The sequence below is a fragment of the Struthio camelus genome, chromosome 1 (assembly GCF_040807025.1).
Source record: "Struthio camelus isolate bStrCam1 chromosome 1, bStrCam1.hap1, whole genome shotgun sequence".
NCBI classification, from domain to species: domain Eukaryota; kingdom Metazoa; phylum Chordata; class Aves; order Struthioniformes; family Struthionidae; genus Struthio; species Struthio camelus.
The window spans coordinates 152,357,891-152,371,189 of record NC_090942.1 but is presented as its reverse complement, the minus strand read 5'-3'; the positions used below and the strand labels follow the sequence as shown (position 1 = coordinate 152,371,189).

The following is a 13,299-nucleotide window of genomic DNA, read 5'->3' as shown; positions in this document are numbered from 1 at the left end:
GACCCACTTCAGTTATTTAAAAAAAAACTAAAAAATTGATGCACAAACATGCATACGAGGGCTAACATAGGCAAAGGGTTTACTTCTGTGAAGTGCTGAGCACGCTCAGTCCCGATTTACTGCAGCAGCCCTTGGAGATACTGAACACTTCATAAGCTCGGCTTCATATGCTTCTGAACAGTGCTTTTTATGCATCAAAGAACTTGATCCAGCAAGACTGCGAGTGCCAGCTACTCCCAGTCAAGTTGAAGTTGATGTGTGTATTTAGACTTTCTTCCTGCGCTTGATCCGTGCTGTCAAGGGGCTGGTTGGAGCTTTTTGATTCTTCCCTGCCCATTCCTAATGCAAGGAAGAAGCCACAGAGTGTCAACTTTAATTTATACCCTTAAGATTTATGCCAAGAGAATTTTAGCCTAGTTGGGGGCAATTCTCTTGTGGCGTCCTCTAGCTGCTTTATGTCCACTTCACACCATTTAACCAGCACAAAGTGAACCTTGTAGATTTGAGAATCTGGGTCATATGTATACTTCCAGCCGAACGCATTCTGAGCCTGGTTCTTGTTTATGCTAAAGAGCTCTTGGCACTGTTCTCACAAGTAAATGATACTTGCGTGCTCTCCAGGGCCTCTTTAAAATACAAGGGAAGGGCAAATGTGTTCCAGTGTAACTGACTATAAGACCCATTAGCTATTTCAAAGTAATAGTTTGATTATTGTATACAGTATAGTTCTTGTATATGAACATTGTATAGTTCTTGTAAGTGAACGTCCCAATGGTCTTTCAGCAGTTGTGTAGCCTGAATTAGAACTTTTGTTAGAGAATTTGCCAAGGCTATTAAATCTGGGCTCCAGCAAAAAAGAGTAGGTAGTGTATATCAGAAGACGGTTAGTGGAACACCACAGAGTTTTAAAATTTTCAGCTTGTGAGAAACATGTCCCCCACTTCATGGAGACATGGATGTCAGTCAGACAGAAGGTGTTTTAGTCAGACCAGATACTAGGTTTATGGTGACTTGTATCCTCTTTTCCCTGGTGGCCCTCATCAGGTGCTCAGGTGAAGTGGATAAGAACAGAGCAAGTGACATCTCATTCCTCCTACACTGTACTATCCTAGCTTCCAGCAAACTGAGAGGAAGGTTGTATCCACTTCTTTGTACTGAATGGCTTGTTCTTGGCATCCACAGCATCTCGGGGTAGTGAGTTCCAGGGTTTTATGGTTTCTTGTGCGAAAAAATACTTCATTTATTTTAAAATTTCTGCTCTTCTTCATGCTATTTTTCATACAAACCTCTATCATATATTTCCTCAGTTATGTCTGTCCTAAGCTGAAGTTTATTTAATCTTCTCGTATAGGAGTCATTTGATATTTCTAATCATCTTCTGTTTTCTCTGTTGTCAAAAACACATCTTGAATTTCAACTAAGGACTGGTGGTCAAAGCAGGTTGCTGTGCTCCTAATGAGAAGTAGTGCTGAGGAACTGTACAGCTGCAGTTTTTGAATGGTGTAAACACACAGTCCCTTGTAGAGTACTTTGCAATAATTTAGCCACCTGGTGAGAAAATATGGGCAATTTTGGCAGGGTCAGCATTCAAAAGGAAGAAGTAACTTTCCCATCACGGGTAGATAAAGCAGGCTGACATCTGCTACTACCTGGCCATATAGAAATAATTGGGGTATAAAAAGGTGAGAATTCCCTGTGAGAAAGGAACATGAGCGTAATGTTTGTCATTTCTTGTGGCTGCTTCCTGCCTCTGGTAAGCAGTATTTAAATGTTGTCAGGACTGGCTCTCAGCCACTTAACGATGTTATACTTAGTATAGTGAAGCAAAATGGCTCAAGAAAGTAGTATAAAATATTGGCGTATGAAATTGGGCGTCAGCAGCATATTGAAGGATCTGTCCTTAGTAGTTCCTTTCTAATGTGCACGTTATGTGTTCTTGTTGTAAGTAGCAGCTGTTCTTTTGATACTGGACACTCCAAGTAAAATAAGAAAAGAGACTCTGTCTTTAACTTTGTGGAAAGAGATTACTGAGTCAGAATCACAGTGCTTTCAGTAAAACTAGCAGAATAATGAAAACCAAAAATCACCAGATTGGGAGTTATATCTGCGAAAAAATGGACAACTAGATTCACTGCTGTTTGTGAGGCATAGTGAGCAGTGTTCTCTATCATGCATATAATGAATGTGATTTGTGAAGGTGTTAATGAATCCTGAAATTTTTCTGAATTTTACCAGAAATTATTTTTCCTCTAGAAGGCCAAACTGGGCACGCATTATTCGTTATGCACTGAAAAGCGCAAATTCAACAAAATATTTAGGCTCCTACTGGTGCCAGTGTGAAAGTGAGAGATTAAATGTGTAGATGAATGAATTTTCATGTATTCAGGTTTAATTTTCTTCACTATTTTCCCCCTTAAAATGTTTTAGTCAGGAAGCTGAAGCAATACTGTGTGATACTGGCAATTAATTGAAAAAAATAGTGAAGAAATGGGCAGTTCATCAAAAGTTAGGCTGAAGATTTTTGGCAGTATCTGTCTGAGTAATACTTTTTGGGACAAATATGAAACTAGAATCATCCACAAATGACTCATAAACAGGTAAATGAGATAAAATCTCAAGTAATATTATTTTAACTAATGCCATATTTCTAAAGCTTCCAGTGTTATTTTTCTCAAAGGTTTGGGTAACTTGAGGAAAGTTGCCTTTAAAATTAATTGAAATGTATATGAAGGACAGGTGGTACTGAGGGAAAGTTGGTCCTGATACACCTTTCCATAATTTTAGGCAAAATACTGTTATTTGGCATTACTATAATAACTATAGGCAAAAGATTGCTCAGGAAATTGCCTAGATACTTTAAGTATCTGTCAGCCTTGTCTGCTCCATCACACACAGCAATACAAAGTGTCATTGAAAGGAATATCATCCAGAACAAAAAACACTTGAAGACAACTTAAGATTTGTCTCCTTTGATTTTTTTTTTTTTTTCCATTTGGAGACCGTGTATATATTTAAAGTCCCTGTTCTAACTTAGCATTGAATAAGGGAAGCTTTTTGACTGAGTTAAGGATTTAACAAAATGAAAGACATTAACTGTTTTCTTATTATCTGTAGACAATGAGAATAGTCTTGAACAACAACAGCAAAGTCACTGTTCTAAAATCAGACTTGCATGCTGTCATCGATCAGGGATTTGTGGATATTCATGGAAACCCCTTTCAAAAGAAGTTTAGGAATCCGGATGAACTGGAGCATGACATAGAACTCAAATGTAATATCTTTTTGTATATCTTCTCTATCCATTTAAGCCCTTGCTTGACATTGTTAAAGCTCTAGCATTTCCTCTTGTTTATTCATGGCATCTGCCCTACCGGGAATTACTGTCTTGCAGTAACCCTAGGTACTGGAAAAGAGCCAATAAAATTGAGAATGTAGTGTATAATATTATCCTTTTAACTTTAAAGGTTAAGAATGAAAGGCTTTCAGTTTTGATTGTGTCTTAAAGATTTCTATGGCAGCAGGGGTGGTTTTTGTGTTACTAAATGATAACGTCTTCTAGAAAAAGGTTGACAAAGAGGGTTATTCATTTGTTATTGTTTTCTTTGATAAAAAGAAGTTTGAAGAGTTGCATTCTGCATTTTCCTCTGTTATTAATCTAAGTAGAGAAAATTATTTCCTGCAGCCAGATTTTAAATATTGCATGTTGAAACTGGACAAGGACTACTGACCTTAAAGCGTTCATGTTGTTTTGCTGTATTGTGGCCTTTAGAATTGATGTTGCACTATAAACAGTCAAATGCACAGTTTGCATGGAGCCATGACATAATATGTTTGCCAGTTTAATGAAGAGCGATGGTAACATAATGGCAAGTGAATTCTTAGATTAATGAGCTGCCATTTAAATTATTAGTGAGAGACAGGCAACTTAAACTAGACTGTGCACAGAACTGATAGCAAGAACCTGAGCTCTTTGTTCCTAGCCTGCCACTGACTTGCTCTCTGACAAGGGATGCGTTACAGCCTTTCTCTGACTGTTTTCAGTAGGAATCATTTGCCTTGTTCACAGAAGCATCATGAGAATCATTTAAATAATGCTTATATACATGTCCTAAAATCCAAAATACTCTGCTGAATGATTTCATTGCATTTTCTCTATATATTAATGATGATCTTATTCTTTTCAAGTTGAATTTACTGCATTTGCTGTTTTTGCTGCTTTTCTAAGTTCTAATTTATAATAAATAAGGTCTCACAAGCCTTATGCACATACCTTCGTGAAGGAAGACATTTCAATTAGAAGGATTCAGAGAGGTGCAATAGTAATGTAACCTTTGGGGCTGGGTGGTAGATTCTAATCTTTTGGGGATACAGCTGCAGGAGTATTTGGCAATATTATCTATATTTCTGTTGGTCAACAGAATTTTCTGTGATTTCTATTGTTATTTTAAAACAGTTTTCTCCCCCTCAGCAGGTAAAACAAGGGAAACAAGGGTTTTTTTTTTTCTCTCAGTTACATGAAAGCTCAGATAAGTAAGTTGATATTGCATATAACCAAACTCCAGCTTTCACAATTAAACCGTTTATTTTTGCCACCTCTACCATGATGACTAGGCCAATACAGCCATGGTAGAAATGGACATAAGTCTGATTGGGCCGGACTGATTTTGGAGTAGGGTACAATTCCACAGTAAAAGAATGATATGTGAGTGCATTAATCAAAATGCTATAAACAGATGTCTTAACATACTTTAAATTAAAGTTGAAAGAAAAAAAACCCTAAAAACTGCAAATCAAACCAAAAAGCAAGCCAACCATTTCAAGTACTGTGTCTCTCTTACGTATTTTATAGGCTTGAATGACTTAATATCTTTGCTGGACACTTCCACAGATATTCGGATTTTCCTGAACTGTATGTCTTCAAATCTTCAGGCTTTTGTAATTCAGGTATAAAATTAACTTCATTATTTCAGAAAAGAAAGAGTAATCACACTATTTATCATGTTACATGCTGACTTATGAATCGTTTGCAGGACTTGCATTGTATGCTAGCAACCTGACCAGACTGCAGATTTACATAAATACAATTTATGCATGCTGCGGAAAAAGGGGGAATTAATTGGCATACAAAAATTCCATCTGTGCAGACAACCACAGGCATATTTCTGTGCATATATCCACTCAGGCAATTTCAGTATCTGGTCTCACTTTATAGACACCCCTTACAACACTCTTAGAAACTAAGATTTATAAGAAGAAGGTTTGTAAAATGAAGAGAACACTTCATGATTCCTGAAATTGTTGGTTCATGAAGCTGTTAATTTGAACAGGTGGTAAGAGGGTGATAAATTCTAGTACAATGGCTCTAGCATTTATTTTTGAAAGATTCGGGCATGACCGTTCTTGCTTATACATCTTTCCCTAGGTTATCAGCTCTGCCCCTGCCTCCCCCCGCCATTAGTGATTCAGAACCAGCAGTAGCTTGATGGTTCCACTGCATTCTGATGGCTGAACAGACCAGTTAATTTTACTGCATGGGGCCAGGGGTGGTTAAAGTCTTTTCTTCCCTTTCTGAAAAAGCAGGGTAAACTGTACTTCTTTAACTTAATTATTTCCCAGTAATTCATCTGTGTGTGGGTTTTTTTTTTTTTTAACTAACAATAGTACTTTGCAGTTTTGTGGTGCCCTCACCTTATAGAACCTTCAGCTGCCTAATGGGATGGCAGAGAGAAGAAGGAGTCAGGCTTTTCTTGGGGGTTCACGGTGATAGGGCATGAGGCGAGAGACACAAGTTGCAATAAAGGAAATACCTAATAGGTAAAAGGAAAAAAAAATACCATGAGGGCAGTTGAACATTGGAAGAGATTGGCCAGAAAGGTTGTGGAATCTCCATCCTTGAAGGTATTCCTTGACTGGAATAACTTGACTGGATAACGGTATGAGCAACCTGAATTAAGCTGGTCCTGCTTTGAGGAAGAGATCGGACAAGATGACCTCCAGAGGCCCCTTTGAACCTAAGCTATTCTAGGATGATAACCAAACCACTGTTTGTTCCACCTTTGTATGCAATTTGTATACAGAAATAATCTCTGCAATATAATAAGGAATTCTTTTAATTAGACTGATCATAAAGCAAAATTTTTCTCTTGCTTGCAGCCAAGCAAAAATAAAGAGGAGTTTAAAAAACTGGCAGCTAATTTCCAGCTGAGATGGAATTTCCTATTAACTGGAGTAAGCAAAGCTATGACACTCTGCCGTACAGTGAGTTTTGGTAAGATCTTTGTGACCTTCATCTGATACACCTTTCTGTGACCTGAGATGACAGAGCAACAGATCATTTTAACTGACATAAATTCAAGCTACAATCAGCAGGGGCATTACTTGTTCCTACTACCTTTCTTTCTTCAGGCGGTAACGTTTGTCTGATGATAAGGTTAGCCAGGTCAGGGCAATAAAATCATTAGTTTTAAACCGGATCAGTTCTCTAATCCAAACTCTAGGATGAGCATAAGGGGGGAAAGTAGGATCGTGCAGCTGGAGATGGTGGGAAGGGCAGGACTCCCTCTCTCGGCAGAAGCTGTCATTTGTCTGAAGGGAAGGGGGGAACAGTAGCCTGAGGGGTGAATGTCTGTTCAGCCATGTTACAAGAGCTGCAAACTGTAGCAGAAGGGTGTGATGGAGAGCTGGGCCAGTAATATCTCAAGCCATAAAAATTCCAGCTCTCTCAAGTGATAGCTCCTAGTCTTTCAGATTCTTTCTGTGTAACACAATATACCAGAGCCAGTGTAATAACTAGTTGCCAAAAATGCAGTCCCGCTGACAGCAGCTATACTCTCCTTCCTTTTCCTTGTATCTTATATGACACAAGTGTTTGACCAGCCAGCAGCAAGGGTGTGTTTAGGGTGTTAAACTGACCGAGAACTAGTCACTGCTTTAGTTGGACTAGATTTCTCTCTCTTTTAGTGCTCTGAGCTGTCGAGCATCAAATCAGTCACACAGCAGTGCAAGGCAAGAGAAGCAGTCAAGAGGACAGGACCCCAGCTACATTTGTTCAAATTGTCTGGAACTGGCAGAGCCATGTCTTGAATCCATTCTCTCTATGTGTCCTTTCCATTTCTATATTGCATCAAACATAAGTACCTTTCTCTTTACTTGCAAAACCTTTCACAGACTGTCTGTAATTCATTCGGGAGAAATCCTCCATGAACCCGTGATCAACACCTGATCTCAGACTGCATGAACCATTGCTTGTTTTTTCCCCCCAAAGAAGCACCTTTGCCTTTTTTTAGTGTTCTTTTGGGTAGAGCTTCACACAAATAGCCACAAAATACTTCATTATCTTCTTTGAAAACTCTCCCATGTTTCCTACAAAGACATAACAAAGGGATGTGCTAAGCTTCCTGCCTTTTGTGTTCTCCACTCTTCCCAGTTACTTTCTCTGTGTGTCTGTGTGTATGAGTGTGTGCATGTGCACGAATGCACGCCTACTTCTCTGTCTGCATCTAGCTGTTACCTGCTGCCTTAAATTGGAATTGCAAACTCTTTGGAGCAGGATTAGAATTTTGTTCTGTGTCTGCCCTGGCACACAGCACAGTGGAGTCCCTGTCGATTACAGTAATAATAAAGTAATCATTCCTATCTAACTCTGAAGATCTTGAGTTCTCTAAAAAATTCTCCAGTGGTAGATGCAGTATTTTGGGCAATGAGGAAATTGTGAATGAATTCCAAGAACAGCAGTGGAAGCATAACATTTATTGAAATTCTCCATGATGACAGAATCCTCTTCCCCTCTTGCCACCACAAGTGAAGTTTAATTAATTGCTTCCCTGTTCTGCAGTTGTCAGCGGTTGGGGACACGGTTAAAGCGATTTGATGTATAGCATCCTTTCCTCTGCTTAGCCTTCCTTTAACTGGTTACAAATGATGTTTTCATCCTACTTATGATAGTCTTCCTATTATACTTCATTAACACTAAGATTGAATTTATTCTCACATGTGAAAGAGTTAAAGAATCTCTTCTGTTCTTGCTCCCTGGTGCTCCAATTAATTTGGCCATTATTCTCTTCTTTCTTAATACCCTTGGTTCTTTAAGATGTCAGGTCATATAATCTAATAACACCCCCTTCTTTCCTATGAGAGCAAGTTCTGTAGGATTTTGAGTTTTAGCGGACAGAGCTGAAGTAGTTATGTTAGCAAGCCATCTGGTATAAATGTTCTGTAGTCAGGGTCACTGCTTTTCAGAAAATCCTTAAATCTCAGCATTTCTTGCAGGAATTGTGGGCATCCTGCAAGTTGAAATAAGCAGCATCCACACTGAGGAGATATAATTACTGTGGCAAAACATGGAATTTTCTGTAAATGTGTGAGTGTCCTGTTAGTGTAGTGTGCCTTCGCCCCAAAACAGACGGCACAACAGTAACCAAAACCAGACTCAGGTTCTGTCTGGAGGCTCTTGCCTGAAGCTTGGTACTTTTGGCAGATGTAATATACTGGCATACTCACACCTCTGAATTCAGGATCCACTTTTACTTTCTTCCAGCCCAGTCTCCATGTGGATGGTAAGGTAGCAGGGTGCTACAGTATTCAGTGCTAATGGGATTGCTACAGCCCTTTCAGCCCCCCCCTCCTCTCCAGGAAGTGTGTTCCTGTCGATCTCCATCACAGAACGTTCTGTCAGCTGATACACCTCCATTTTCTTTATCAGTCTAGCTGCTGTGACATTCAAGGATGTATTGGCGGAGCCGTGCTGGCTAGATGGTGACCTTGGTATGCATGTACACCTGTTTCAGAAATTCATACTTACAAAACGATTTGATGGGGTCCTGGTCCTTAACATAGCTCTGTTTTGTTTCTGGTTCGAGTGCCAAAGTAGAAGGGAAGAAGAGTCCTCGTAACTGTCTTTAATGATTAACCCTATGCGAAGGTACCTCCTCCTTTCAAGTAGGAGACACTTGCAGATTTATATTCAAATAGCTCCAGATCCATGAAGATGACCTCGGTTTCCTGACCACTGACTTCCACAGGATTTCTTTTGATTCTTTGGACAGCACAGATGATTCACCAGGTGCCATTGATTCCTGTACAAAAAGGTCCCAGGCCAGTATTCAGCATGCACTACCTTACACATACTCTCAAAAAATGACTTTTTGTGAGGCTATTTATGATTAGCAGTTTATGCATTCTTCTTTTGTAAGCAAGCTGCTTCAATTTAATGTCAGTTCAAAACTGGATCCCTCCATGTTATCCCAAGGAACAATTGGAATGGTAGCTTTTGTTTCACACTTACTCTTTTTGAAGATACTGAAAACACCTGTGCTGTAAGACTGTTAGAAACGCTTATGGACCACTAACATCGGGTTGTATAGTTTGAACTCTGAGTATCATAATCACATAGATAAACAGGCCATTTCACTTACTTTATTACAATTTAAGGATGTGCAAAAGTACAAAAAACAGAAGCAGCAGCTTCTCAGACATCTATAACATCCGAAGAGGCAATACTTTTCATTTTTAAAGCTCTTGGAGACCTTGGTCGTGCATAGAAATTGTGTCTTGCTGATGCCCCTGTATACATGTTTGTTGGTGTGGAGATTATGAATTGTTTGGTGAGTTCCCGTGTAGATTCATGACGTGGAAGAAGACACGCTCTGTAAGGGGCTTGCAGCCAAAGGTATGTTTCAAAGTTCAGTGGCCTCAGGGAGTTTTTCTCTTGGTTTTAGCAGCTGTGCCCCAAGCTGCATGGTAGGCCATTGTAAATGCACAATACACTGAAGTTTGTAGGAGGGTTTGCTTGGGAGGAGGTGGAATGATTTATCTGTGTGAGAGGGGAATAGGGATGATGTGTGGTTGTTAACCCTCATAGGAGCAGTGAATTTTGGGAAATAACTTGAATAGGAAAGTGAATAAGCACAAGTACACTTTTATCTCTAGCTAAAATAAGGGGAAAAGGCTTTTGCTTATGTTTAAAATCTGCAGTTGGTGCCTATTTTGCTGATATTTGGAAGCACATAATTTTGTAAGTACTACTTGGTGAGTGCTAGGCTGCTGCTTTGTCTAGCCTGATACCTTAATGAAGTCCTTCAAAAAGGAATACATCCTGAAGATATGCAAATGAAGAGGTTGTTATAATTACTTTTGTTTTTCTTTAAACCTAGGATCCTGGCATTTGTTTAATTTGCTACTCTTGGAATACGTTGCTCACATTTTCCAGTCCCACCTAGAGGAAGAGGGAGATGAAAATTTCTGTGTCATAGAGCAAAATGATTCAACTGTTCTGTTGGTTCATGAGCCCAACCATCCTTTGGACAATTTTGCAGAGCAGCAATCTCAAACCAAAGCCCCACAGCCAACTCCCATAACTTTGATGCAGAGCCAGAGCGATGTCAGTTTAAGCAACATTTTTTTCAGAGTTCTGAGTTGTTTGGAGGATGCAGACACAGGCAGTAAGGTGAAACAAAACATTAGCTTTACAGAAAATTACAATGAATGCTAGGTTATAATTGGGGAAAACAGGGAGAGGTATGGGGTTTGTTTTGGGTTTGCTATGTGTGTGAAGCAGAAAATGAAGTCTAGTTTTGCATGGAGCTGCATCCAAGGTCACCTAACCCCCAAGCCACAAAACATCTTCCTCATTGCCCTTCCACCTCATGATTCTTTTATGGAGTTATATTTTCCTCCTCACCTACATTTGCCTCACCACAGTTCCCTAATTCTTGCACAAGTCCTTAGGTTTCCAGAGTACCGTCAGCTCTCCTTTAGTGCTGTGTAAGCCAGACTAGCACTGTTCTGGTGCGTTCCATGCTGTTCATGGGCTGACCTGACAGGATGCATGTATGGATCAGAAGAGAGAGCGCATTGTATCATCTTTTCCCAATATTAGAAGCACTGATAGACTTTCCTTCCTCCATCTAGCTATTAATTTCATCAAAACATATAGAAATATAAAATCCTTGAGAAAAGGAAAAAAAAGTTTTTTTTTTTTTGCAGTCAGTCCACTCATTTAAAATTATTAGTAGAAGGAATGACAGTCAGGCAGAAAACATAATGTCTAACTCTCCTTAGGAAACGAGACTAAATGTAAGGACATGTGGGAACATGGATCAAGCCTCTGTGGTTAATATAAGTGATGCATTAGACTCAGCTGTTTTCAGATTTCTCTTCCTTGTAATAACACCACACATCTTTAGTCGCACAGAACATTGTGTTTTCCAGAAAGCAGAGCTGGACAAATGTTAACGGCACCGAGATTCATGAAGAAAATTATATTTTAGGGTGATCCTGCTCTAGTTCTTAGTTTTGGTAAACTAGGATGAGGATTAAAAGGAACTATTGTAAAAAATGTCTTTATTAACTAAGACCATTGAAGGGATCATATTTTTAAATACAAAGTAAGCTAAAATTAGATCAATAAAGAAAACTAGGGGAGAAAGAAAGCACAAAGGGGACAAAACACAAGAATGGTTTATAGGTATATCATGGGCATGTTTGACAGTGATTGTTATTTTTTAAAGTGTAATAAAATGGCCTCATCCTGCCATACCACCTCGACTTCAAAAACCAAACTGAGCTGGATGCAGGCTATCATCAACGAATCTCTAAACCACTGATGGTCAGAAGCGGGGAGATTAAACAGTGGAGAGTTACTCTGTGCCTGCCCTACTTCTTATGCTCTTTCCGTCTACTGCTAATAATGGCCTTTTGGCATGGTGACCATTCTAATGCTCTTATGCAGGTGACAGCAGACAAAGATTTGCCCAGGCTTTTTGTTTGTGCAAGTGATGTGCTTATAAATAGATTTATCATTTTTGAATATTTTGTGCATGATCTCTGGTCTCAGGAACAGAGCAAGGCTGACTGAAGTGAGGGACAATGAGTGTCAAAGTAAGAGTGGATGGGTATAAAACATGAAACGGGGAGTAGAAAGACCTGAGAGAAGGTGTGGAAGAGGTAAGGAGAAAGTGAAGGACTGAGAGACCGTAGAAAGTGCTTAGAGAGGTGAAAGGTCCTGAGAGCTAATGAGCTTGAAAGTCCTGGATTCTAGCAGTCCATGTACAATCAGCAGCTGCTGGCACTGGTGAGATGAAAAAAAGCCTGTAAAGAGGCTGCTGGTGCAGCGGTTCAAGTGTTTGGAGTTCATGAAGGAGCTGAAAAACTTGAACCTGCAGCTGAGAAGGGTCTCAGGAGCGGTGATGGGGCAAGTGAACACTTCTGGCAACTTGTGTCCTTAGAAGAGGTGGTAACTCCCAGCTCAGCAGTTGCGGGTTCCTTCCCTTTGGGTGTCAATACTAATTCTGGAGGTTGCCGAAAAATGCAGCTGCCAAAAGCATCTCCATCACCCACCACTTTGCTCATATTGCTGTCTCTGTAGATCCCTTGAATGGATTCCCATTGCACGAGGATTTAGGTTCTGCGCCTTTTGGTCGCCTTCTCATGCTCCCAAGCAACCATCTGTCTCTGTTCCTGATGAATCATCTCCATAAACCCCAGCCATAAACCATTCTGAAGGGTATGTAAACCCTCAGCAGCCTCAGGGGCATCCACCAGCCATGCTGCTTTCTCCTGGACTCTATTTCTGCTACCCAACATGTTGGTCTATCTATCCAGGGTACATTTTGTAATTTTTCCTTTAAATTCTTTACCTCATGCAGCCTCTGCAGTTCTCTTTGGCCAAGTGTCTTTTTCTTCAACTCCCATCCTCCACTTCATCATCTGCCAACAACACCAACCTCCATATCTTTTTCATCTTGTCCCACAAAGCATTTCTATGCCTTCTATACAGCCTGTTACGCTTGGAAAAATCTGTTCATTGCACCTCCACCCTCATCTCATTGAAATTAGTGCTAAAAACTCAGTTCTGCTATGAAGCCCTGGAAAAATGAGAGGGAGGACTGGTAACAGAAATCAGAAAAGAATCTCCGAACCCTGCCCCTGCATCAGCACTCTCAGTATGTGTCTGTGTCTTAACAGATCACTCCCTGATCTTTCAGTTGTCACCTTCATCCTTCCAGTTTTCCTTCCCCATCTGTTTTTGGTCTTCCATTCGTAGTTCATGCTGAATATAAAATTACACTTCTCGGCAGAGAGACCATGCTTTTCCATTTATTTTGAACAGCCAAGCACATCTTTGAATCTTTTTTTTTTTTTAATTTGAAGCATGAAAATTATTGTTAATAATCTTGAAAACGGAATAAATACTAAGTTGCTGAGATCTCCCAAGGAAAACATTATTTTAATATGAAAAGCTGTAGAGGAGGGGGGAATGGGACAATGCAAGATTTTTTAAAAAGTAAACTTAATGGGCAA

The 13,299-nt window shown here is 39.7% G+C and overlaps 1 protein-coding gene across 1 annotated transcript in view; it reads left to right on the top strand.

The window, feature by feature from the left end:
* The window catches only part of RFX8 (regulatory factor X8), a 34,593-nt gene that overhangs the window by 19,704 nt on the left and 1,590 nt on the right, over positions 1-13,299 (top strand). The window contains exons 12-15 of the mRNA XM_068924690.1: positions 3,115-3,271; positions 4,850-4,944; positions 6,154-6,268; positions 10,152-10,444. Coding sequence (XP_068780791.1) covers positions 3,115-3,271; positions 4,850-4,944; positions 6,154-6,268; positions 10,152-10,444 — 660 coding nt within the window. The remainder of the gene's footprint in view (positions 1-3,114; positions 3,272-4,849; positions 4,945-6,153; positions 6,269-10,151; positions 10,445-13,299) is intronic.